At 34.7% G+C, this 27,671-nt stretch overlaps 1 protein-coding gene across 1 annotated transcript in view; it reads right to left on the reverse strand.

Annotated features, from left to right (window-relative positions):
• The window catches only part of ADGRL4 (adhesion G protein-coupled receptor L4), a gene marked incomplete at both ends in the record, with an annotated part of 121,487 nt that overhangs the window by 48,503 nt on the left and 45,313 nt on the right, over positions 1 to 27,671 (reverse strand). The window contains one exon of the mRNA XM_080692800.1: positions 8,051 to 8,203. Coding sequence (XP_080548926.1) covers positions 8,051 to 8,203 — 153 coding nt within the window. The remainder of the gene's footprint in view (positions 1 to 8,050; positions 8,204 to 27,671) is intronic.

Below are 27,671 nucleotides of genomic sequence, written 5' to 3' on the forward strand. Positions count from 1 at the left end.
TACATAATATCACACACATAGTGAACGAAAATTGTTTTAAGGATTAAGGAATGAATATTACCTGCATAAAACATGCCATCTACATTTTTCATTAAATAAAACAATACCCTTAATTCATTTTGTAGACCGTAAGTGAATGCTGACACATTGCTTGAAAATGTGGCTTTTTGATACTTCAAAATTGTGTAGTAAATGTTTTATATAGTTATTTGATGATACATAAAGTTTAGTAATATATTACCTTGGCAGTGAGCACCGTCGTTAGCTGTGAACTGAGACTTTCCTGTGGGTGTCTGATAGCCTTCCTCGCAGAAGCAGTTGTACCCTCCATTCACGTTTTCACACACTGCATGATCACCGCAGACAACTGATTCACTGCACTCATCTATATCTGAAAGAGTTGAAAAAATTATTTTTTAATTTAGTGCTCATATAGTTGCTACCTAGTTGATAACGGTATTACATGTAGTTAGTGATTTCCTCTCAACTTGTACAAGATAGAAAGGAAAATCCTATCATTTTGAAAAAAGCAGAGCAGACGAGGCATCATATATTTTTTAACTCTAATTTGACCAATCCATTTTGATAGAGTATTGAAAATGTTATTCATGGGCTAAAGTTTCAAATTGCTTTCTGAATAGCATGATTCATCAACAAAGTCATTAAAATGATTTCCATCATCGACAATATAACATTTAGTCCTAATTTAATAAAGACTCAATTTTTAAAGTACAGTCTAAATTATGTGCCTTCTAGTCTTAGGCTAAATAGATTGTAACAACTCAGTTTGGAGTAATCTGGAAGATAAAAGAATGGCCTATTTTCTTTTCAAAGCTTCAATTTTGCATGCACATTAACCTAGAAACTAAGATCTACAGAATGTGAGATTAGCTGCCTTAAAATTCACCATAACTTATTATTTTTGTTCAGGTTATATTTTACTATAATTTTTAGTATGCAATCATCAGAGATAAAGTATGGGTGAAATAACAGATTGCAGAGAAATAAGTCTTGAGATTTTCAGTAGTTGTTAAGCCATAATAAAGGTACTTAGTTTTAGGTTCACATAATTTATATTCTTAAGTTAAAATTTCACATACTACAGTGAAATACACCTTAAAGTTATAAATACACTATAAATACTCTGCCATGATAGAAAATGCTTCTAAAGAATGGAAGAGAAAAATAATCATCATTTTAAATTAAGGCAGAATTTTGTGTTCTTAGCTCAACCATATCATACAGATACTTTTAATTAGATTAATGAATGAACCAGTAATTTTAAATTTATAATTCAGTGTGTGTGTTTGTGTGTGTGTGTGTGTGTGTGTGTGTGTGTGTGTGTGTGTGTGTATGTTACTAGGGATTGAGCCTAGGGACATTCTACCTCTGAACTATTCCACCAGAACTTTTTAAAAATTTTATTTTGAAACAGAGTCTCATTAAGTTGTTGAGAGTCTTACTGCTTGGGAAAGCTGTCCTCACACCTGCTATCCTCCTGTCTTAACCTCCTGAGTACTGAATTATAGGCATGTGCCTCCATGTTGGCTTCCATACCCCCACCCCCTAAGGATTCTGTTGTGATCTCTGCTCTAGTTAAAGCTCTTCCGCCACTATCCTCTTGGCTAGTTGCTGTCTCCACAACTTGGACCAATAGTCACTTTGCCTTCTGAATTTAGCATATAACAATCTAGTGGTAATCTAAGCATATCCTCAGCAGCAGTTGTATCTTGAGATACTAGCATTCAGGATGAAGCAGATATTTTTATATTTGAGTTCCAAATTTGAGGAATAAATATTAATCATCTCATTAAAATAACATTTTTTTCTAACTGTTGTATGGTTTATACTTTGTTTTCACACTTTATTAAATGTAAAGTGGAAGTCTTCAGAATTTGAAATCATCATTCAAACTTCATTAAACTTACTTCAATGGTAGAGTTAATAGAGTTTAATCCAGTCGTGTAGGCCTGACTACCCCAGACATTTATGTGCTTGGGGAGTCAAAAGAGCATCCACTGTCTTCATCACTTCACTCTATGCTCTCTTTTTGTTAAGTAGTACATAGAAACCCTAAATAATCATCTTACTTCAGAATGGAATGAAACTGATATAGGCAAACTATTCATTTTGCAGTAAGATCCAAGCTAATTTCTTCTCTGGCAATATATTGCAGGGCCTAAATAGTTGAACCTACTAAACCTATTGTTTCTATCTTTCTGCCAGTGAGAGCACTGGACTTGCTAGATAGACTTTAATTCATGCCTAACTTTCTTCTTAATTAATTCATAACAAATAAGAAAATGTATGTGAAGGTGTTTAGAGAGTGCACAGAATAGATACCTGATATTGCAATTGGATAGTCAAAACTAGTGATTCTATTCATATTGCATACTTTTAAATTTTTTTAAAATTTTTATTTTTTGTGGTACTGGGGATTGACCACGGGGGCATCTACCTCTGAGCTATACACCTAGCCCTATTTTTTTTTATTTTTTTATTTTGAAACAGGGCCTCACTAATTTGTGGAGTACCTCACTAAGTTGCTGAGGCTGGTCACTAACCAGGATCCTCCTGTCTCAGCCTCCCAAGTATTACAAGTATTACAAGCATGTATTAACACTCCCAGCTGCATACTTTCTTAAGAAGAAAGAGACCTCTGAATAGGAGGTATGCAGATACTGAATGACAATGAGTTTCTTTTTATGTGGCCATGTTTTAGTAATTTCCAAAACAATGAAACAGAAAAAAGATTCCTCTCCTCCATCTTAATGAAAGCTAAATTGCTACTATGTAATTATTTAATTCAAGCTAGGATTGGCATATCAGACATAATAATTCACACACTTTCCCCATTATCAATCTATCACTTGACTTTATGCTATTAATTCAATAGTACTAAAGGCAAGAACTCAATTAACAATCTTAATTCAACTTACTACTTCTTCATTAATAAGGTTATACTTGTTTTTATGCCTACAATTAGCCAACACAGTAATAGTTTATCATAATCTTCTTTCAAAACATGATCATATGATGTTTATAATTATTATGAATAATGGAGTTTCCTAATGTTGTGGAACTCACAGATGGCAAAGCAAAGATAAAATGTTCAATTATCAAAAATAATTTTCTGAGAAAATTCAATTTTAATATTAGTCAAAGCCAGGGAAAAATCTACAATTGCAGAGGATACTTGTTGCAAGTATGCCACAATAAATTACAAGAGGCCAGCACTGCTCTGAAGTATATGGTTAAAGGATTGTTGGTTTCTACACTGTGGTCTTAGGAGAGTAACTGTGACTATTGGATGCTTTGGTTTCCCTATTTGTGAAATGCTGGTCTAGACTTGGGTCTCTTAGGATTCAGGCATTTGATGTTCTGTTTTACTGTGATTTCAAGAAGAGGAAAAATATTCATCGTGCTAATTCTCACCAATATCATCTGTGAAAAAATGACCTCATTGTGGAAAATAGCATGTGACTATGGACTGAAGGTTACCGATTTCATTTGGGTCATTTCTTGCCCCAAATGAGAGTCTTGCATTTTTTTTATTTATTGAGGTTTTTAATGACTCTAATTACAAAGCATGTTAAATTTAAGGATCAGCTAAAATTTCAAACCCAAAGCAATATACTATGAGTTGATACACTGATGTAAAAAGGGAATAGATTTATGGCTCTCTGTTCAGATTCCCCGAGGATTATCATAGTGCGAAATGAAAATTACTACAGGACTGAAGAAAAAAAGAAATAGCTATACAGCTTCTAAAAAAAAAAAAAAAAAAAAAAGCTTAATCCTTAAGGACAACAAAAATTGGTGAGAAATAACATTTTTCCAGCGAATGAGTTTTTCACTGAATAATCCATCAAACAAAACAGGTAGAAACAGAAGGACTCAGTAGTGGGTATTGGGTTTTGATATGTTATTGTGTTTACTGACTACTTAAAATAACTAAAAAGGGAATTAGCAAAAACTTAGGGCCATTCCACAGTGTCTCAACAGAAATGAGTACTAGGAGAAGGAGTCTTAAATTACAAATATCACTGCACCCTCGTAAAATGCTGGCATTCAGTCATCTTTGTGTGTGCTCCCAGCTCTCTGTGATTCAGTTTTTTTTAAAGTAGGGAGTCTTATAAGAAATATGGAAAGAGAAGTACAGCCCTTGTGAATTGTGAGATATTCATAGTAAAAATCAGATGAAAAGACAGCTGTCTTCTAAAAACGAGAGACATTAAGAAACAAAGAACACAGACAAATTTAAAGTGAGTAAGGCACCCAAGTTAGATTTCTCTACTAAGTGACACATTTCTACCTAAGCTTATAAAGATGCATGGTTAGTACTGACTATTACAGGGCAAAATAAACCAGGCAGCCTGCTGTGGTGGCACACACCTGTAATCCCAGTACTTGGGTGGCTGAGCCAGGAGGATAGCAGGTTCGAAGCCAGCCCCAGCAATTGAGAAAGGCTCTAAGTGAGGCAGGGAAGAGGACCTGGGGACAGGAGAGATTAAAAGAGGTGATCTGTATCACCTTCTGTGAGGTGTTGGACGTGAGCAAGGAGGTGAGAGACTGGTGCCTGATAGGAGATCAGAGACCCCCAGCCCACAAGATAACATTTCAAATTCATGATTAAAATTGTTCAAAAGACATTGGTTCCCCAAACCCAGTTCTAACTAATCATAAAAGAGCAAACGGTGAGCAATCTCAGTAAGATTTGAAAGCCCGCCTCTCAGGAGCTTCCATGGGTTTTCCCCTTTGAGACCCATCCCCCATCTCGTTGGACAGTAACTGTTTTTGTCTTTTATTTTTCCCTGAATTAGACATTCATATTTCTATACCCTTTGTTAATCCTTGGATTGCATTCATTGAAATCTACTGCACAGGAATCCTATAAGCAACTTAGCAAGACCCTGGTTCAAAATTAAAAAAATAAATAAATAAAAGCAGTTGGGAGTATAGCTCAAAGGTAGAATGTTTCTGGATTCAGTACATAGCATGACAAATATATATATGTATACACATAATATGCTTCATCTCATAATACAAAAGAGTATCTTACAGTTTTCTTGATTTCTTGATTTTGACAATGGATATTACATATTCCTTCTTTCAAGAAAATCCAACTGGTAGTAGAATAATAATGCCTATACACTGGAAATATAGTACTTTACTATATAGAATTTTACATTTTATAGTACTATAATTTCAAACCCAGCCTCAGTAACTTAGTGAGGCTCTCAGGAACTTAGTGAGACCTTGTTTCCAAATAAAAAAATTAAATAGGGCTGGGGATATAGCTCAGACGTAGAATACTCTTGGGTTCACTTCCCAGCACCACATACAAAAAAAGGTAAAAATAATTATGATATTTTAAGAAGATTGGCGACAAGTATAAGTACAGGCTTGAGAAGAACAAAAACGGAGGTACTGTATGTTTTCTGGGCAGCACTTGATATATTTCTAAACTCTGAATACATAGTAATTCTATAGTCCATTAAAGTTTTTCTGCAACTACTATAGTTAAATTATTCAATAAAAAATAGGATTATTTTCTCATATTTTAAATCTTTTGTACCCTTGCAAAGCTTGGTCCATTTCATCGTATTATTCAGTATAAGATTTAAATGGTCTAACCATTTAAGTATATGTGGAAATAATGATGACTTTCTAGATATAGCACTGTGATTCTCATCCACCTTTTATCTTCAATGTGTGATCTAGAGTAGCCTTCATTTCCCTTGGCTATAAAATGAACACACTAAAACTTGTTATTTTCATAACAGAATAAGTATGAAGCAGAGGTACAGAAAGCTGGTTAAATTCTTTATTACAGACATTTCACTGATAAATTTCTTTTAAACATTGTCTCTTACCATGTGTTATTATTAATATTATCAGATTTCTTAGTTGACTATGATATTTTATACCAGAAAAACAAAAGCTTTCTAGTGTGATGTAGATTATCTTGAATGCCATTCATTTACTGGTGTAAAGTAGAACCAGGACATTATTCCTGACTAGGAAGCATATATAATCCTGAGTTCCAGACACATATCTAATGTGATCATGTGATCAAATGCTCAGAGACTCAGTTTATCTATTTTTTTTACCTTACCAATCATAATTAATTATATGAGTACCTCCTATGGGTTTGGAAAAATGTATAGTGATGTGTACCTCTTATTATAGTATCATACAGAGTCCTAAAATTTCTCTGTTCTCCATCTTTTCATCCCTCCCTACCCAATAACCCCTGGAAATCACTGATCTTTTTTCTGTCTCCACAGTTTTGCCTTTTTCAGACACCATTCAGTTGGAGTCATATGGTATGTAGCCTTTTCAGACTGGTTTATTTTACTTAGTAATATACATTTAAGTTCCCGTCACGTCTTGTCATGGCTTGATGGCTCACTTCTTTTTGTGATGAATAATATTCCATCATGTAGCTGTAGCACTGTTTAGTTATCAACTCAAGTACTGAAGGGTATCTTGGTTGCTTCCCAGATTGGGCAATTTATTTTTTTATTTATTTTTATTTTATTTATTTTTTGGTGGTACTGGGGTTCCTGGAAGCCCTTCTACCTCCGAGCTACACTCCCAGACCTATTTTTTACATTTTTATTTGGAAACAGGGTCTCCTAAGCCAGCGTGCGCAGCTGGCTTGGAACCTGCGTGATCCTCCTGTCTCTGCCTCCCAAGCGCGGGGGTTACAAGCGTGTGCCACCATGCCGGCCAGATTGGGCAATTTAAAACATCCGTTTGCAGCTTTCTATGTGAACATAACTTTTCAACTTCTTTGGGTAACTACTAAGGAATTCAATTGCTGGATTGTACGACAAAAGAATGTTTAGTATTATAAGAAATGTCCAAACTATGCAGTGGCAGATGCCTGTAATCTCAGTGTTTGGGAGGCCCAAACAGGAGGATCACATATTCTAGGACAGCCTTGACAATGTAGGAAGACTCTCAGAACCTAGTGAGACCCTGTTTCAAAATAAAAAGTAAAAAGGGCTGGGAATGTAGCTTGGAGGTAGAATGCCCCTGGGTTCAATTTCCAGTACCACAAAGAAAAAAAAAAAAAAAAAGGGAGGAGACAAAAGTTGTCCAAACTGTCTTCCAAAGTGGCCATTTCATTCTTTACTTTCTCTAATAATTAGTTTCTGCTGTTGCACATTCTTGGCAGCATGTGGTGAAGTCAAAAATATTCCCTATTTTGGTCATTCTATTGTTATATAGTGGTATCTTATTATTTTTTAAATTTTTTATTGGTACATTGTAGTCATACATCTTAATGCAGTACAAGATGGAATAGGCATACATGCACACATCACTTGTTTAGCCCTTCCCCAATTCCCACCCCATTCACTCCCCCTCCCTCCTTCTCATTTTTGGCTTAGTGATTGACTTTGATATGTTTGTGAATGTACATCATATACATTAGGAATTTCCCTCTTCCCCTCTCCCATCCCCCCAGGTCATCTTATTTGCTCATCTATATTATCTCCTTCATCTTAAGTTTTATGTCTTCAGAGAATGTGCTTTTGAAAATAGTTCTTTCGCTAATATGTGAAAGCTAGGGAGAAATGAGTAAATAAGGCGACCTAACAGAGGGGACTGGAGGGGGGAAGAGGGAAACTCTCTAAAGCACAGGATGCATTTAAACAAACATATCAAGGTCAATCGCTAAGCCAAGCATGGGAATGAGAGATAAGGAGGGAATAGAGTGGATATCAGCTATGGGATAATTGGATGATGTGTGCATGTATGTCTCCACAAATCTTTTATCCCATTAAGATGTATGACTACAATGCACCAATCACAAATTTAAAAAAACGAAAATAGTTCATAATATTTTTTACTTGAATATTCCATAGTTAATGACAGTGTAAAATTAGAGAAATGAAGGAAGTGATGAAGTTTCCAAAAGTATTTAACATCTAAGTTTCAATAAGGGCCCAGCAGAGTTTGTTTCAAATATTAGTTCATCTCTGGTGCAAATAAGCAATGAGAGACAAGCACAAATTTTAAGTTAGATGATTGAACTTACCTATGCAGATGGTTCCATCATTAGTGATAAACCTGTCTTGGTAACTGCTGGATCTAAAGCCAGGGGCACACATGCAATAGTAGCTGCCCTCTGTGTTAGTGCAGTTAGCATTCTCACCACAGGGCTGGGTTAAATTTCCACACTCATTATCATCTGTGAAGATATTGATTAAAAGTATTATTTTTACATACTTCTGAATTTCTACTTTTTAACATCAGTATTTGAGCATTTTGACTATTAACTAGTTTAAGGTAATGCAATGTTTATTTAAAAAATACTAAGCAACTCACCTTGCATGTACAATGTGAAATTTTGCTTGGAATTGTGAAGCAAAGTGGTATCTCTTCAATCAAAAGCATTAAACATAGCTATTGAATCTATATTATAACATTTTTTCAAACTTTATATGCTATTTAAAAATTTTTTTGTGTGGTACTGGGGTTCCTGGGAGTCCTTCTACCTCCAGGCTACACTCCCAGACCTATTTTATACTTCTTTTTATTTGGAAACAGGGTCTCTTAAGCCAGCACGAATGGCTTCAAACCTGCACGATCCTCCTGTCTCTGCCTACCAAACGTGGGGATTACAAGCGTACACCACCATGCTCAGCTTTATATGCTATTTAATTATGTTAATAAAATGCTCAATATAAATTTATGTTTTTATAGTCATTCAAAAAGATACCATTGATTAAAATAAAAAATTGGACATTATGAGTTCACATGCTCTTATCATGTACCTTATATTCGTCAGTTTTTCTCTAGCAAAATGTTGCATTACTGAGTTGGCGATCACTTCATTTATTCATTAATACATTTATATTCACCAGTATATACATTATGTTGTTTTCCTCCTCCAACACATACTAGAACATCATATCATGGGCTCTACCTTTATTTTCTTATAGTTTACCAGAAAAGATATGTTCAGAAATCCTTTTTACAAAGTTAGAAAGCATATTTTATATTACCTGTTAAATAAGTGGATTAGAAAACAAGTTCTGAAAGGTAATAACAATAAGCTGGAGAAAAAGAAGGATTTTTTTGTTATTTTGTTTGATGTTCTTTATTTTTTACATAGCCTCACATCACAATGTAGTTCCCACTAATAGTGGCATGCATCACACAGCACGTGGTGGGCTTTGCCCCTGGCTCCTTCCTCTTTCCCCCTCCCCCATACAGAGTATTGAGATTGACACAGGTCTTCTCACATATGTACATAATGTCAAAGGAAGTGTCCCCTTCACTGATTCTGCATCTTCCCACCTCACCCTCCCCAAGACCACCTCCCTCCCTCCACTAGGGTTTCTCCTCCATTATCTGAAGTCCCTCTTTTATCTCAGTCACTTCCTAGAGTCTGCATATTAGAGAAAACATGATCCTTCACCTTCTATGACTGACTAATCTCACTTAACACAATGTTCTCCAGGTCCATCCATATTTGTGCAAATTACACAATTTTGTTCTTCTTTATTGCTGAATAGAATTCCATCGTGTATATATCCTGTAATTTTTTAACCCATTCATCTGTTGGTGGACACTGGGTTGGTTCCATAATTTGGCTATTATAAGTTGTGATGCTATAAACATGGATATGCATATATTACTATAATATGCTGATTTTAATCCTTTTGGAAAGATGCCCAGGAGTGGTATAACTGCATCATATGATATATCCATTCTCAGTTTTCTGATACATTCCCAGTTTCTGAAAACTCTACACTTATTTCCATAGTGGCTGTACTAATTGCTATCACACCAACAATTTAGAAGTGTTTCTATTTTTTCACATCTTTGCCACCATTAATGGTTGTCTAGTAAAAAAAAAATCTCGATGATCCATCTAATCTTAGTTTAGCTTAAATTTGCATCTCCCTCATTGCTAATGATGTTGAATTTTTGTGTGTGTGTGTGGTACTGGGGTTCCTGGAAGCCCTTCTACCTCCGAGCTACACTCCCAGACCTATTTTATACTTCTTTTTATTTGGAAACAGGGTCTCTTAAGCCAGCACAACTGGCTTCGAACCTGCGCAATCCTCCTGTCTCTGCCTCTCAAGCACAAGGATTACAAGCGTGGGCCACCACGCCCAGCAGAACATTTTTGATAGATGTACTGACCATTTGTATTTCTTCCATTATGAAGTATCTAGTTCAATTGCCTATTTCTTGATTGAGTTATTAGGTTTCCTTTTTTTTTTTAGTGTTAGGTCTTTTAAGTAATTTAAAGGAATACCTAGCTAAGGTCTTTTCCCATTCTGTAGACTTTCTCTTTAAATTCTTGATAGTTTCCTTTGGTGAGCAGAAACTTTTTAGTTTAATGCCATCCCAATTATTAAAATTTTTCTTTGATACTGAGGATAGAACACAGATTAACTCTGCCTCTGAGCTACAACCCTAGTACTTTTCATTTTTTACTTTGAAATGGGGCCTATCTAGGTTGCTGAGGGTCTAAGTTCTTAAGGCTGGCCTTGAACCTCTTCTCCTCCTGCCTCAGCTTCCCAAGTATTTGGATTACAGGAAAGTATCACCTTGCGCAGCAGAGAATGCATATTTTAAGATCATCCAAAACCCTGTTGTGGGTTGAATTGTCTCTCAAAAGGTTATATTCAAGCTATGCATAGTGGTGCATATTTGTAATCCCAGTACTTGGGAGGCTGAGACAAGAGGATCACAGGTTTGTGACCAGCCTCGGCTACTAAGTGAGGCAGGCCTTCTGCCTCATTCAAAATAAAAAATAAAAATAAGACTGGGGAGAATAGCTTGAAGGTAAAATGCCCCTGTGTTCAATTTCCAGCACCACACAAAAAAAGAAGAAAAAGATATTTTCAAATTATAGCATCACAGATTTTGTTAATGTGATCTTATTTGGAAATAGTATCTTTACAAAAGTAGTTAATTTTAAATGAGGTCACTGCCTGGCATGGTGGCGCATGCTTGTAATCCCAACATTCAGGTGGTGGAGACCGGAGGATTGACAACCTCAGCTACTTAGTGAAGCCCTTCACAATCCAGTAAGGCTCTGTTTCAAAAATACTGAAAAGACTAAAATGAGGTCATACTGGACTAGAGTGGGTCCTCATCTAAAAACTCATGTTTCTGGATGATGTGGGAAATCTGGATAGAGACAAAGGAGAATTCCAAAATTGCTCACAGTTACTACAAAGTTAGAGGCAAGGAACCATTCTTGGATCCTGTGGAGGAAACGCCTTGTCATCTCCTTAATTTTAGACTTTTAGCTTGAGAATTATGAGAGAATATAGTATATTGTTTTAAGCTACATGATGAATTTCAATTTGCTGTGGAGGCACTAAGACACGGATGGACATAAACACAGCGATACAGGGCAGGCAAATATCAGTCAAAAGAGAAGAGGGAGGGAATTATAGGAAAAAGGTGGAAAAAGGCATGGTAATAATTGAATGAATGTACTAGAATGTAATGAATGTGTAGGTAATAATTGAATGAATGGATGATTGAATGTACTAGAAGCCTAATTGAGGAGCACGAAGAGAAATTATGTGGGAATAATTTAAAAAATAGATCAAGTTTGGAAAAAAAACATTGAACGCATATTTTTCATTTTAATCAAAGCAAGTTTAGCTATTTTAAAGGGTGAGTTGTATAACATTGATTTCATATACAGGCTATTGCACACGCAGTGTACAAATAGGAGTTGTAGATTATTTCCAAGCCTTTTATAAAAATTAATTCACTTAAATCTTATATTAGCTCTAGGAGGCGAGTATTATCCTTTTTAATGAGGAAAAAGAGCAGGGGTAACTTTAGCCTCACATTTAAATTTTATTTTTGTGTATTGTGACATACACTTTCTCCTTATGATAGCTACTTTTGTAGTGTGCTAAGCGGATATTCCTAGTTTCTTTGAAAATTCTAGTCCCTAGGATGTGGCTTAATTTATTATTGGGCGAATAGAAGAGCATAGCAGTAAAAATAGAGTCTGTCGACGTCCTCTCAGAGGCCAATAACTTTGAAACTTGTAAGAACAGAGTGAGTTCTCAAAGGCTCCTGCAGGCTGGGCCAGGCAGGGCACTTAGAGTTTGACTCTACCAAGAATCAGAACTTGAATGTGGTACAGAATGTGTTCCTGGGAAGTATACCTCTCATCTAAAGGATCTATCTGTACTTTTTTAAATTTAAAAAGCAAACTTAAAACATTATGTTCAGATTTTGATTTGCCAGGTATTAGTCTCTCCTCAACCACAGTATATGAAGGTTGGAAAAATAATTGTTGCTAAAAATATGACAGTAAAGTTAGATAAACTGTAAATGTTCTTAGATAAGTGCCAAAAGTTAATATTTTAATATGTATGTATTTATTCTATATATTTATATAACTATAGAGCTACATATATATATATGCATTCAGAAAGCAGAAATATATTTATATATACACATAATAGAAATTAAATTAGTTCGTTAAAATTAACTGAATGTGACTCACAAATTGAACACAAAATCAGGTTAAAGAAAAATATTTCGCCCACATTGGGCTTGATTCAATCATTTAGTTACTCAAACATTTATAGAATTTCCCAGTTCCCAAATGTGAATGCCTATACTGGGAAATAAGTAAAAATTAATCAAAAAGTCAGGATCTGCGCCCTCCTGTCAGAGTTCACATTTTAATGGTAAGTTAACACAGAGACATATAATTGAGTTTTTATTAAAATAAAAGTTTTCATTTATATTTCTAAATTTGACTTTCTTCACAGCATACTGGGAGGAGTTTATATTAAACTTTAAAAGAAATTGTGCTCTCAGATCAGTTATTGGTAATATAGAAAACGATGAGGAGTGCATCCCTTGTGAGCTATAGCTTCAAAATGATATGCAAAAATACAGAGAAAAAGGACTCAGTAGATCTGAGGCATTGGTCGGAGTCCAGGAAAATGAACCATTTTATTTCACCTGACTGATTACCATACCAATATGTTATTTAAACTCTAACACTTTTACTAGTTTTGAGTACATATTAATAAAAGAAAAAATGTCAGTATTGGTTTCCGTGTCTCTTCCTATGCATAGTTTTAGACATTTGACCTGTTAGCTTCCCTATCAAGAATTTGGAATTAAAAACATTTTCTTATCTCCCAATCATCTGGACTGGATATATAATATGGATATATTCCCTAATGGTAGCTATTCAAATCTTGTTCAGTAAAATATCACTTATCTAAAAGGAACCTCCCTCCTCTCTTTCCTCAAGATAGCGGAGATGGGCAAAAAATTATCTTTGCAAAGCAATATATAAATATGAATTATTTAAATGGCCTTAAACTTTCCAGTGTCCAACTTCATCACAATTAATCTTCAAGGAGACATTTTCTTTAGATGGATATAATGTAGAAAAATAAAAGTCGGCTACTTTTTCGCTCTTATTTCTGCTGCTCAAGCCCATCTACCAGTCACGCTGCTCTCTTGCTGTAACACTTCATTTAATCTTTCTTGAGGGATTATAAATTGCACATTCAGATTAAGATGTTTCTTAAAAAATTTATTACAGTAGAGTTAAACTGTAGATAAATTTTAAAATGTTATCAAGACTGCTGTAGGGGGAGGTATTTATCAGTTTCTCTGTCTACTTCTTCCTGGCTCACATTGAAGGTGCCGAGCGGAGCTTGACAGGAAGCAGGCAGGCAGGCCGGCCCTAACTTAATGGAAGCTGAGGCTACAAAATCACAGGCACAAAGTCCCACCCTATCTGACTATAATGCATGCAGCAAACGAAAGAGGCAGTGGTACAGTGGTAACTCAGAAAAGGGAATGGTTTTGTTAGATGATTTTCAGCATAAATGGGTGTATATTATTTGCAGGAAAAGGTTAGAAGAGAAAAGTGGTACTTAAACCAGGCATTTCAGTAGAAGAAAACGTTTAGACAAAGAAAAGGGGCCCAGGTAACACATCCAGGTGGATGGAAGAGTTTACCCAAATTTCAGGCCTGCAAGAACAGCATAATTTAAAGAAGAATTATACTGCTAAACACTAGGTAGTGTTTAAGGCAAACCCCAGGCAGGTAGCCATTGCCAAAACTACAAAAATGCATGCATAGAATTTGGAACTGTGCTTAATGTGTCAAGGATGAGTATCAGTTATCAATGACTTTGGCATAGTAGGGGAAACAGAATAGATTTGATTTTAAAAAGGTTTAAAATAAGAAAAATTAGCTAAGATCTGGGTAGACTTGATACAACACCTCAAAACTTGAAAAAATAACCAAAGCAGAGTCAAGAAGAAAGAGGAAGTCTTACCTTCCTCTACAGAGGTATTCAGCTACTAACAGGTACTTTTTAGGCTGCAGCCCAAGGAGCAAGCTTCCTATTTTCCTTTACACTTATCTCTAGATGTATCCACTTGTTCTCCTTTGTTCATTTCAGGTTCAGTTTCAGAGAAGATAGCTGAGGATATTGTTGCATCTTGTTTGTGCCTTTCTGTTCTTTCTTAAAATTCTTTGATTGTTCTTAATATGTTAATCCTTGAGTTTGCCTTTTCTCACCCACCCAGTTTTAAAGTCTAGAGGACTGACTCTAAGATGTGCAGGTAGAGAAAAATGACCAAAGACGCACCTTCACCTATTTGATGTTTTCAACATCAGCCAGAAAAATCACTGGTGATCCTCATGGTTCAGCACAGCTTGCCAGAAAACCACACGTTTAGTTTTAAAGTAAACAGATGCATATGTCTAAAATATTCTCCCCCAATATATTTTGGGCAACTTGTCCATATGGCTAGTGTTTGTTTACTCGTTTTCTTATCTTGGATTTATACAGACAACTGAATCTGCAAGATTTATACCAATTATCTAATATAAAAATAGGAACATATTTTTCAGGTATTTTACTAAATAGTATATTTAACTTATTCAACACAATTACTGGTGCTCTTTCAATTTTACTTGTGAAGAAGCTACATCATTTTAGAATAGAGACAGAATCTGGTGAGCACAATTTTTGTACTTAGCCTGGTTCCAAAGACATTATTATTATTGCATTGTATATATTACCATGAAGTGTGCTTCTAAATCAGATGCAAATAGTAGGCGTCTAATTTTTCAAATTCAAGAGTGATATTGAGTGTCCTAGTAGTGGCATGTTTTTTTTTTTGCAACAAAGCATACGATCACAATATTTTCTGCGTATAATAAGACAGAATTTTAATAGTTTTATAAGTCATGGGTATTCCTAAATCTGAATAAGATTTTATTTGTATTCTATTTTTCAGTCTATTGATTGAAGATAGGAAAATAATTAAAAAAGAGAAAATATTCCTTTCTCTTTTGCTAGCACTTGAGATATTATTGGCCAGGCTCAAATTGATTATAACAACTTGAAAGCCATAGGACTTTAACAGCGGCATCACTCTTGTACACATTTTCCCTCTGGACATGATTGCCAGTATTGCTCTGTAAATTTGAACACTAAAATGACTATAACCATTATGTGATTCCTTGTGAAACAGGCCCTCTGTGTCAAAGGTGGAGCAACGCAGAAAGCTTTCTTTTTTCTTGTTCTCCCCAGTACAGCCTGCTGGGCTCATTTGTTTTCAATAGCACTGGAAATTCTCTTCTCATACCCAGTACTCTAATGAATTTAGAAAAATCATCACTATTAGCCTTCTCAATTTTGTACTTCTTGTGGGTTGTATTTTTCTGGTGAATATCAAGGTAAACATACAGGTAAAGAGAGAAGGGGGAAGGAAGGGTCAACATAAGGAACAAAAAAAAGGAGAACCACTATGAAAGGAGAATGGGTTCAATCAGTCAAGAAAAGTAATAGAGTTATTGTTTCTACACTGCAATGGATGTCATTACCATCCTCTATAAAAGACAAGAAATGGCACAAAGGAAAGATATAGGAGTCTATTTTTCTTTCCCTCTGGGCATTTCTTTCGCACCTGAATCTTTAAGTGCAGGACAGAACACAAGTATGATACGCACAGAACCTGCCCTTCCACACAAATATACTCACACGTACAGAATTATTAATTAGCAAAGCAGATGAAAACAGAAACTCAGTACTGAAGATAATAGTTTGCATTTTCCATGGTTGAATGTCATATCCATACTGTAAACTCCTATTTCTTTAACCCTAGATTTACTAAGTCTTATTAGAGGAAAAGCTAGATTCATCAAGTGAAAAATATTACAATTAACAAGGCAAATAAAGTAGAATTATACAATAATAACTTTTTATGTTGGGTATTTATTATTTTAAATTTCTTTAGTGAATATGTGATTTTTTTTTTTTTTTTTTTTTTTTTTTGCGGGTCTGGGGATGGAACCCATGGGCATTTACCTCCGAGCTACACCCCCTCCCCTATTTTTATTCTTATTTTGAAACCGGGTCTCACTGAGCTGCAGAGGGCCTCACTAAGTAGCTGAGGCTGTCCGCAAACCACGATCCTCCAGTTTCAGCCTCCCGAATGCTGTGATTACACCACACCCGGCTTAATGTGATTTTTAAATTGCTTGAAGCAACATTTATTATTTCAACATTTTTTGAAAGAAAAAATGTGCCTTTGACTATGGATCAGATTTTGAAAAGGATCTATGGTTGGCTGTGGGGGATTGGGGGTCAGGTACAAACAATACATACACAGAAATGTCTCCATTGCTAATTTTGCTATTATTTTCTAAGGGAAAAGTAGCACTTAATAAATGTTCCCATTTTATGCTACTATAATTTTTGGTCTCCTTTTTGTCAGAACTATTAATATATACATATAAAAACAAGAAAAACTGAATATAAGCAGAAGAGGTAAATGGAAAGGGAAATTTTTTTATTTTTCTATATGCTAGAAACCACTTCTCTTGCTCATTGGATTCAGAGAGGCTACGAAAAATCCTGACACATTTATTTCAAACTATGAATCAATGATTCTGAAAATTTCCATTCCTTTGTATCTATCAACTGTAATAGTCTGATAGTCTCTCTGGGATTGAAGTGATGATAATGAAGTTACTTTTGAGAGAACAAACTTTTTTATTGACTTTTGTTTCTAATCATTGAAGTAATACATATTCAATGGGGAAAATAAAATCATTGATAGAAAGATCTTACAAGCTTTCAGTTGCAAAAAGGTTGTTAGTTCACAAAGGAAAATGAATAGAAAAGTTATCAGATTCTCAATAACATCACGGAAAGACAGTGGAGTAGCATATAAAAGTCACTGATAAAATGATTGTGTTCCTACAATTCTCTAAGCAGCTAAAGAATCCTCCAGTCATCAGAGTAAAAGACATTTACAAAAATACACAGTTTAAGAAAGTACATCATCCACACACTGTGTATAGAAGAAATATTCAATATAACATTCTAACCAAATAACAATAAATTAAAAAAATACTTTATATAAGGAAAGGTGTGATAGAAAAACGAAGTGTTAAATAATATAATCTGCCTATATAAATTTAAGTGGATAATGACTGTGTGATTATGGACATGTAATACAATAATCTCTCCTACCCACAGGTAATTTATTCTGAGACACCCAGTGGATGCTTGAAAGAGTGGATGATACTAAGTACTTCATATGCTTTATGAGTTCCTACCTTTAGTCAGGGTAGAGAACAGTGAATAAGGAACAGGTGCATGAAAGTTGTTATCTAACTTCAGTAAAGTTCAAAAATATAATTTTAATATGAATGAAAAAGGGACTACAGATTCACAAGTTAATTTTCAAAAAATATAGGGCTAATGGAATGAAAAGCAAGCTGACAAGGTCAGATTTAAGAGAAAAATAATGTACCTATTATTAAGTAAAAATAAATTAGCTTACATGAAATAGTTTTGAAATATCAGTCAAGTATATCAACTATCACAAAATATGGGAGAAACTTTAATTCTTATTATTAGACAGATGTCAGATTATACTAAAACAAAACCCAAGTGCTTTTTTCTGCATTAAGTCATGTAAATTCTGTTGTGCTATAATTCTTGTTTTGTTTTTAATTTTTATTCATGCTATAGTGTGTCTAGGGCCTATTTGCATTTTTATAAATTTATTTTGCTGGTTGCTTCCAAATGCTACATAATAACCCATAGTTTGCATTTTCTCCATTTTAATTTTCTGTTTTCTTAGTGATAGAAACTAGATGAATATCAACTTCTCATTACCACAAATAATTCTGTGATTAAAATTTTTATATTATTTCCTTTTTATTTAATGTGAAGAACTTTTGAGGTACAAATTAAATTAGATCACTATATCAAAGACATTGTGAATTTTTAGTTTAGATATGAACTACCAGATGACTTACCAAATGACATCTCCTATATTTTACACATCTACTGGATATAGGAATCTTTCTATATTTTCACAATTTCCTTAATTCTTTCCATTATTTGTTAACTTTTTCAATTCTGATGACTGAAAAGTGATATTCAAATTTTTTCTCAAATGTCTTAGATATCATCACTGGAATCAAACTAAACAAAAAGCTTACAATAGAGAAGAACCACCTGTCATTGTCTTTTGCAAACTGAGTTGGAACAGAAAGGGACTGGGGACTGATTCATTTCAAACAAAGACATCTATGGTGCCCCTGACACTGTAGCTCACCAAAGGGGGAGACTTCTGGTACTGACCCTTGAAGTTGTCTTGTCCACCACTCACTCCTGATCAGCCTCAGAAACCCCTCCTTGCTGGCTCTGCACATCACCCTTCTTTCCTGTGGCCTGAGATGATGTCATCAACCCGAAGCAGCTGAAATTTCCATTTCCATGGCTGTCATATGTGTGCAGCTCCATAGCCGAAGGTTTCTATGTGATGTGCTCAGTTCTTTCATGTCTACCAAAGTACCCATTTCACCATTTACATCTGAGCTCTCACAGTTCTTCTCTGGGTGCTTGGCCCAAGGAAGGTAGGAGGATTGATAATGCTTGCACTATATTTTTTTGATCAGGGTATGAAGGATGACCTTTAAAGTCTAGGCAACACCTCTGTATTGCCAATGTTACACACCAGTCATGGCCATGGATTTTTATTTAAGCTTATTTATTAACCTAGAGTTTATTTATTAAACATAGAGTTTTATTTAAGAAATTGGGAGATTCACATTTAAGGGAGAATTTGGGACATCTCAAGAGGGAGAGACTGACTTTTGGGAGCACAAGATTCTTTCTTTATGAGACACTTTCATGAGGGGTTGGCAAGAGGCAGGTAAGGATGACCTTTAGTAGTCACAAGGTGATTTAGGGGGAGGCCCCAAACTTCTCTGAGTTTATAAGATGCTATAAAACTATATTTACAAAATTTCAAACTATATATTTACAAAACAAAATAGAAATGTATGACTGTTCTGTAAGTAAATATTCATCCCTTCTAATAACCAAGGGGATCAAAATAGCAAAGGTAAGACCATTTATCAACCAAAGTGGGCAAGGTATATTTAACAGTGATGAAATTTTATTAAGTTTAAAGATTTGTTACTTTGCCATTGATAGTCAAACTGGCTGTGATACTCTGTGCCACTGAATTCTACCATTTGCTTTTACCAGTGTTTTTAGCTAAGAATGGGTTATAAAGCAGAAAGACCCAAAAAATATACAAATAGCCTTAATATCTTGTGCTAGCCATGCGTCCACCCTGACCTGTGTACATATTTTCTTTCTAGGCAATGTAAGAACAGAGTATGGACTGGTGGACAGCCTGGTCTCCTGGCCTTTTATATATATATATATATATATATATATATATATATATATATATGCACATATTATTTATTTAAATAGCAAGCAACTTACAGAATTAATGTGAATCGGCTCATATTTCCTTCATTTTATTTGTCATAACTCATTTTATATTACTTTAATATTTTAATTTCATCTAACTCTATATAAGAGAATACAATGATTTTAGAGAGCACTGAACTAGAGTCAGTATAATCAGAGCACTCAGATATCCTGCTAACAGAAGTAAAGACTCTATTATACCAAGACACCTAAAAGTGGCCATAACCCCCACATCCTTTTAGGTAATTAATTAAAAAGTAGAGAAATCTGGCAAAATTTGTATATAAGGATATTCATGCAAGTAAGCTAATATTAAGAATAAACAAGACCTAAATGTTCAATAAAAATACTTTGAATTATCTGAGAATGCAGACCTATTGAAAGTACATTTTGGAGAATATTGGCTAACTTTAGATAATATCTACAGTTTAATGGATGAAACATTCTCAGAAACAAAGATGATTCATACTCCCCATTGTTTATTGATTGGTTAAAGTATCTCTTGCATCTTTCTTGAACAATGCATACTTTGAATGCATATTCTCATATGAACCATTTTACTGAAATAAAAATGTCATTTTTAAGAAAGAATCTACTTGTATCATGATGTTTTTACAGTTACTAAGTTTTTCCAAAAAATTTTAGATTTTTAACTATCTGTACCCATGGTAGTTTATGATTTTGCAGATTATATGTTGTAATTAATATTCAGGATTAAAATTAACATATCCATAAACATAATTCTTTCCTCTTGAAACAATAATTATAGCTTTGATACCCTAATTGATCTAACAAAATTATACTGCATCCCAGACCACTCAGATGGCAAGGTCAAATAGGTGTGCAATGAAGTGTAAAGAAATTTGAGATATTGTTTTAATTCTTTTAATTTACTGTGTGTTTCCTAGGGTAATGTTTCACAAGAGAAAAGTTTTTCAGCCTTTTAATAAACAGAATGCTTATGCATTCCCACCCACCCCCACCAAATAGAAGTGTTTAATCTTAACTCTAAAGTGATAGCATTAGGGTGCAAGGCCCAAGGTAGGAGGGTGAGATTAGTGCTTTCATAAGAGTTCCAAGAGCTGGTTTTTCCCTTCTGCCATGTGAGGGTTTTATGAGAAGTTACCAGAAAGTTAACTCTCAGAAGACAATAAATATACCAGTGCTTTAATGTTGGGTTTCCTAGTCTCCCAAACTGTGAAAAATATAAATTTCCATTATTTACAAGACATCCAGTTTTAGTGTTTTGTTAAAGCAGCCAGAATTGACTAAAGCAAACCTATAGAAATAAATGCATATTATACACCTACATATGGATATATTTATAAGTAAACTAAAATAAAAATTTTTATTAAAACTATCCTTATATCATGTACTATGTACACTCTGCTATTTTCAATTCATACTATTTCATTGTATTTTAAGATACAGCTACATTGATTGCATGACCTCCTAATGGGTCATGACCTCCTAATGGTTCATGAACAAGCAGAGATTAACTTAAATAACTTGACTGTGATTACTCCAGGCTCCACACTCTTAAGACCATTTGATGGTGACCACTTATTTTTTACTGGCCTTTACAACAACCCTAAAGCACAACAGCATGCACTCACTAAGCTCTGATGTCCTTATATGGCACCAACACAGGTATTGTTTAAATCAGCTACAAAGAAAAACAGAATTATGTCATTTGCAGGAAAATGTATAGACCTGGAGAACGTTATGTTAAGTGAGATTAGCCAGTCATAGAACTGGCTAATCTTTCGCTTATGTGGCACCTAGGAAGGAATTGGGATACCAGAGGGACTTTAAAAGAAGAAATCCTAGTGGAGCAATGGTGGGGGTCTATGGAGGGAGGATAATTAATGAAGAGATCAATTACATTAGCATCATGTGTATATATGAAATTACCAATGCCAATCTCATGTATGGGGAAGAGGAGGGAATGAATAAGGAGATGTGGGGAAGGTCATACAAGCTCAAAAAAGCTGTGTGCATCTTATGTCCTGTCACTTTGAATATCATTATGATGTGAGGCTGCAGTGCACCAATAAAGATATAAAAGAAAGAAAATGAGTCTTGCATCTTGAATTTCTAGTTTTCATAATAAGCCAAATTAAATATCGCATTTGCTTATATGCAAGACAAATCTACCTTTATTCTCAAGTATGCCACAAAACTTTCTTTCATTATTTATATGTAGCTGGTCTCAACTATTCAGTCATTTGAAAAGTTTACATGATTTCTTCATAAAATAAGAGGAAAATAAATTTACACATAAAATTGGGGCCCCAAGAAGCCTTTAAAGCATGTAAAGAAGGACTGTTTGATGGGGCATATACTCAACATATGGACATTTCTTCAATTCTCAGAAGAGTTCATTTATTTTTAAAAACTGTTGCTATTCAAAAAAAGTGTGAGTAATTTATAGCTCTTTAAATTGAAAATGATATTGAGTATAATCAAATATCAGCTTCCAGCCTTAAAATAATTGCCTCAAGGGTCAGTTAGAAACTGCTTTCCTCCAGTGGCTTTGCAGCCTTCTACTTCTGGTTAGGGACACTGAGCTGTGTGAAGATGATTTAACTAATAGCACAGATCCTGGAAAAAGACATGATGCCTTATTTTCTGGACCAATGATCTGGCCAGCATGGAACAGTAGAACTGATTATATGAGTTGAGATACGAATACTTAAGCACAAAGGAGACAGATTCAAAAACTTTGTCCAACGCAAAAATGAACGTTCAAGATAAGAGTGATCCTGATATTACTGCAAATGTACATATCTTTATCACTCTAGTGCTTTTCTAGCTCAGAGTATGCAGTTACTGCGTTTTTATGTTTAATAACAGTCTTTTATGACAAGGCACTGAAGACTTAGAGGTATCTCATTTTTATTTCAGACACTATTTTTATCAAAGTACAAAGCAAAAAAGGTCACACAATAACTTTAGAATTAAGTTGTTTATATAGCCATACATGATGCAAAAGTAAGTGAAAACAGCAAGGACATGGTTGGCAGTTTGTATTAGGCTGCGTTCTTCATATCTACTTAAGATGTTTTTATGTTTATTTTTCCCCTAACACTACTGTTAGCAATGTTGTTTAGAAACCTAATAAAATTCTTCCATTTAAGTCCTTTCTTCCTACAATATTCCATCAATCACTGTGCACTGTCATGGGGTAATTGCAAATTGGAATGCCAAAAAGGGCATCTCCATGTCCTCATTCCTCGTATCTTCATACCGGGCAAGGATGACAGCCAATTTATTAGTTGAGATATTGTTGAGCTCATCAAGTAAAGTAGCATTTTCTGTTTCTGTAATGTTTTCTGTTACAGAATCAAAGTTGTTTCTTTCAAACAACCATTTAATGACAACTGTGATGGCAGTTACTTATGCATAATGACTTTTCTGTGCAGATGATTGAAAATGGGCACTTCTTGGTTCTGGTTAAATGGCTCACAGTAGATATTTTGGAGGCAGAGATAAAACTCTGCTTATTGGTGTAATAAAAAGTATGAAGACTTTAAGTTGGGAAGATAAACTCCAGTCCTAGATTTATTTGCAAGCAGTTATTTTTTATTTTGGGCAAGTAACTTAGTTCTATTTTGTGCCTCTGATTTTTTTCTTTCATCTACAAAGTTATGATATTAATATTACACCTTTAAATTTTTGCAGAATTATTTTCAGCAATAAATGAGAGAGTGGCTGTAAATGTACTTGAATAAATAAAACTGTGAAGATAAAATATTCCTAGCATTTTAATCTTTAAAAATAAGAATGTGCTTAATTCACAATGTAGACATGCACTTGATGCCTACGATTCTCTGGTTCAGAGTTCTAGTAAAATGCAAATATATATATTTGGGAAATTATTTTTAGTATGAAAGCTGAAATGATTTTATTTTTATTTAAAAATAATCACACAGATATGACTTAATAAAACAAATATCTATATAATATTTTATTATAAGAATCAAGTTTAGGTAAAAAGTTAGCTGATCATTCAATCGTACCTTTGGTAGAAAAATGCCAGGCATGGTTGTACACGCTGGTAATCTCATTACTTGGGAGACTGAGGCAGGAGGATCGCAGATTCGCAGCTAGCCTCAGCTACTTAGTGAGGCCCTCCACAAATTTAGTGAGACCCTGTTTCAAAATAAAGAATAAATATAGTTGGAGATGTAACTTGGAGGTAAAATAACTCTGGGTTCCATCTCCTATACATCCAACCAACCAACAAACAAACAAAAAACCCAGAAAACATTTAGAGCACTAACTCCTGTGCCTGCTTGCTAAAAGAATGCAAACCTTGCAGGCTAACATAAAGATAAATGATATAAAATAACATACTAACATTTCAGTTCTAGTATTTTTTTGATTTATCCAAACAATCAAGTGTTAGTTTAAGAAAAGCAATACAGAATGTTTTTTTTTAAATCTCACAAATGCTCCCAGTTATTTACCAAGCAATAAAATCATTACTAAGAATACATTTAACTAGATTCTTTTAATTAACCTGCTCCAAAACCAATAGCTGGAAAGAAGAGGTGGTAAGAATAGATTCTATGGCATCCATCTCCATTCTTCTTTTCTAAGAAAGCAATAGCTCATATAGATGGAGTACTTAGGCTAGCCTCCAGGCAAAATTAACTGTCACTTGAATATTAAATCAAACCTTTGTAATGAAGGATATTGACCCATTTTATTGATGAAGATACTAAAGGTGCATTAAGCAACACACTGAAAGATGTAGCATGAGAGAGTCAGAGCGGTCTTTTAAAACTCACTGCTAAGCTGACACTCTAAAATACTAGACCAGATTTATATTATCTTGAATAAATATGATGCCAAAAATATGCCTTAATGAAAATTAAGTTTTGTTTCATTTAACAGGGAATTTAGTTCAAAACCCAAACCAGCCAAACAAACAGCAATAACAACAAAATACAAAACTATTGTTTGAAAATTTGGTTGAAAAGAGCCAGGATGGGTTTGGGGAAGAACACAAACTGAAGAGGCATAAAGGACGAAGTTGTATCCCTTTGTGACATGTCCAAATTGACTTTCCTCATCTACAGAATGGGACTAATGATATCTACGTGGCAGGATGGTTTTATTTTATTACATTTTATTATTTTATTATTTATTTATTTATTTGTTTATTTATTATGGTGGTACTTGGGTTCCTGGAAACCCTTCTAACTCAGGGCTACACTCCCAGACCTATTTTATACTTTTTTTTTTTTTAAACAGGTCTCTGAAGCCAGCGCGGCTGGCTTCGAACCTGCGTGATCCTCCTGTCTCTGCATCCCAAGTGCGGGATTACAAGCGTGCCCCACCACGCCCGGGCGACAGGATGATTTTAAAGATGAGCAAATACTAAATATCATCAGGTGGTTCTTGCAAATATAGCAACGTGGGAAACTGAAGAATTATTTTAACTCACTGCTGAGGTTATGGAATCACACCTCTGGTTATGTGAAACCTGTGTTTATAAATATACCATATCGAGCTGGGAGTGGTGGCACACTCTTGTAATCCCCGCGCTTGGGAGGCTGAGACAGGAGGATTGTGCAGGTTTGAAGCCAGCCTCCGCTGGCTTAAGAGATCCTGTTTCCAAATAAAAAATATAAAATATGTCTGGGAGTATAGCCAGGAGGTAGAAGGCCCCTGGTTCCCATCCCCAGCACCACCAAAATAATAATAATAATAATAATAATAATAATAATAATAATAATAATAAATAAATAAACCATATCACAATGATGACAACCTTTCACTAGATTCTATGTCAGCATGAATGTGTAGATCTACTTATGAAGGAATGTTTATTAAGGCAGTAAATAGAAACATGCGCATTATTATGCAATTCTAAGATTAAAATTAACAGCTTGCACGAATCTTATTGATTCATACACTTTCTAGAAGATATTAAGAACAAATATAAGTCACAAATATATTAAGAAGAATAAATTCCAAAGGAGTATCTATTAAAAGAGTGGCAAGTTTTATTCCTATATAAAGCTTTTATAATTTAAGTACTGTATATGTTCATTGCTAGTGTGTTGATAATCATTTATTGAATTAGAAAGCAAACATGTTGGAAAATGTAATTTATTATGTAAAAAATATGGAAAACAGTGATGGCTACTTGGTTTCATAACTTTTTTGCCAAAACTTTCTGAAATTCTTCACAATTCTCTGTTTTCCGATTCTGTAGTGGCTCTATTTTCTGATTAAATTTGCAAGTTATAAGACCTTTAACACAATTTCAGGGCCAACATACATCTGCATATGGTTCCCAGCAAATGTTTTTTGTACTACATAAGAACTCCATCTGTTGCTGCTGCCTATCCCAGTCTGCACCAAAAGTGTGGAAAGTTTGGTTGAGAAATGAGATTGCCAGTGGACTCTGCTCCCACCAGGTGCAGGCCTCTCAGCTATGAACAGCAGACTGAATTCAACTGCAAAGCACATATTTCTGTAGTTTTAAAAGAAGCCAGACAGGTGGTACCTTTAGATTTAGCATTTGCATTTTCTCCTCAATATGACTTCCTCTGCTTTATTCCTTTGTCTTCCTTCCTCATTTAACATTTTCCCTCTCCGGAGATAATTTCAAAATCGCTTTTAAAATAGGTTCTTAATTTTGGTTCATATTTTAGAGTTAAACCAGGAACCACTATCACTGTCCCATTTATGTATCTTTATAGAATGAGTTTATTTTACATCTATATAACAAGGCAAATATCTTCTAACTACCCTCAAATATGTGTATATGTATACATATGTGTACATACATATGTATGTGTACAATGCTTATAGGCATACATTTATAAACATTGAGCATATTTGCATATGTGTATAAATACATATATATATATACATATATATGATACACACAAAGATTGTCTTTAGTTCTGAATACTTTTATATATATATATATATATATGTGTGTGTGTGTGTGTGTGTGTGTGTGTGTGTGTTGCTAGGATAGAACTCAGAAATATTCTACCTTTGAGCTATACCACCAGCCCTATGTTTTATGATTTATTTTGAAACAGGGTCTCAATTAGTTGCCAAGGGCCTCGCTAAGCAGTTGAGGCTATCCTCGAACTGTGATCCTCCTGTCTCAGCCTCTCAAGTGTTATGGTAGGAACTGTTACAGGGGCCGGGTTGGGCTCTGAAACTGTAACAGTGAGATGTAGCTGTGGGTTCTTGTTCTTTCTTGTAGAAAACAATAGCCAGAACTCCTTTACTGTAAGCTTAAGCAATGTTATTATTACAAAGATGGAAAGATAGACCATAGAGTAAAGCACTATGCCATAGAGGGTGATAAAGTAGGGTGACTTGAAAAGAAGTCACCCAAGACTCTTGGATACAGAACATTTTTATAGATCCATGGTCCTTCTGACCAGACCAGATCTGCCCCTTCTGGGGCAGGTCTTTTGATGTGGGGATTCCTTCCTGTAAGCCTGCCCTGTCTCCTGTACAGACCCCAATGTTACACCCCAAAATGTGTTAATTGATTATCAGAGTCTGGGAACTCTTGAAGGCTTATGGCATCCTGGCACATCCTTGAGGATGTTTGCTTGTCTTAGAAATGTAAAAGACCCTGGGCTTCCTTTATTTTCTTGCTCATCACCCTTCCTGTTTGGAATTTTGAAGGGTCTCTTCCCTGTCTGAATTCCTGCCCTGTCTCCAAGCTCTGGCTTTCTAATACCAAAGATATTTTTAAATACATTTTGAAACCATTTCCCAATACCAGCACATTCATATCAAAGCTATTTTAAAATACATTTTTTTTTGTTTTTTTGGTGGTACTGGGGTTCCTGGAAACCCTTCTACCTCTGGGTTACACTCCCA

The sequence above is a fragment of the Muscardinus avellanarius genome (assembly GCF_963383645.1).
Source record: "Muscardinus avellanarius genome assembly, chromosome: 3".
NCBI classification, from domain to species: domain Eukaryota; kingdom Metazoa; phylum Chordata; class Mammalia; order Rodentia; family Gliridae; genus Muscardinus; species Muscardinus avellanarius.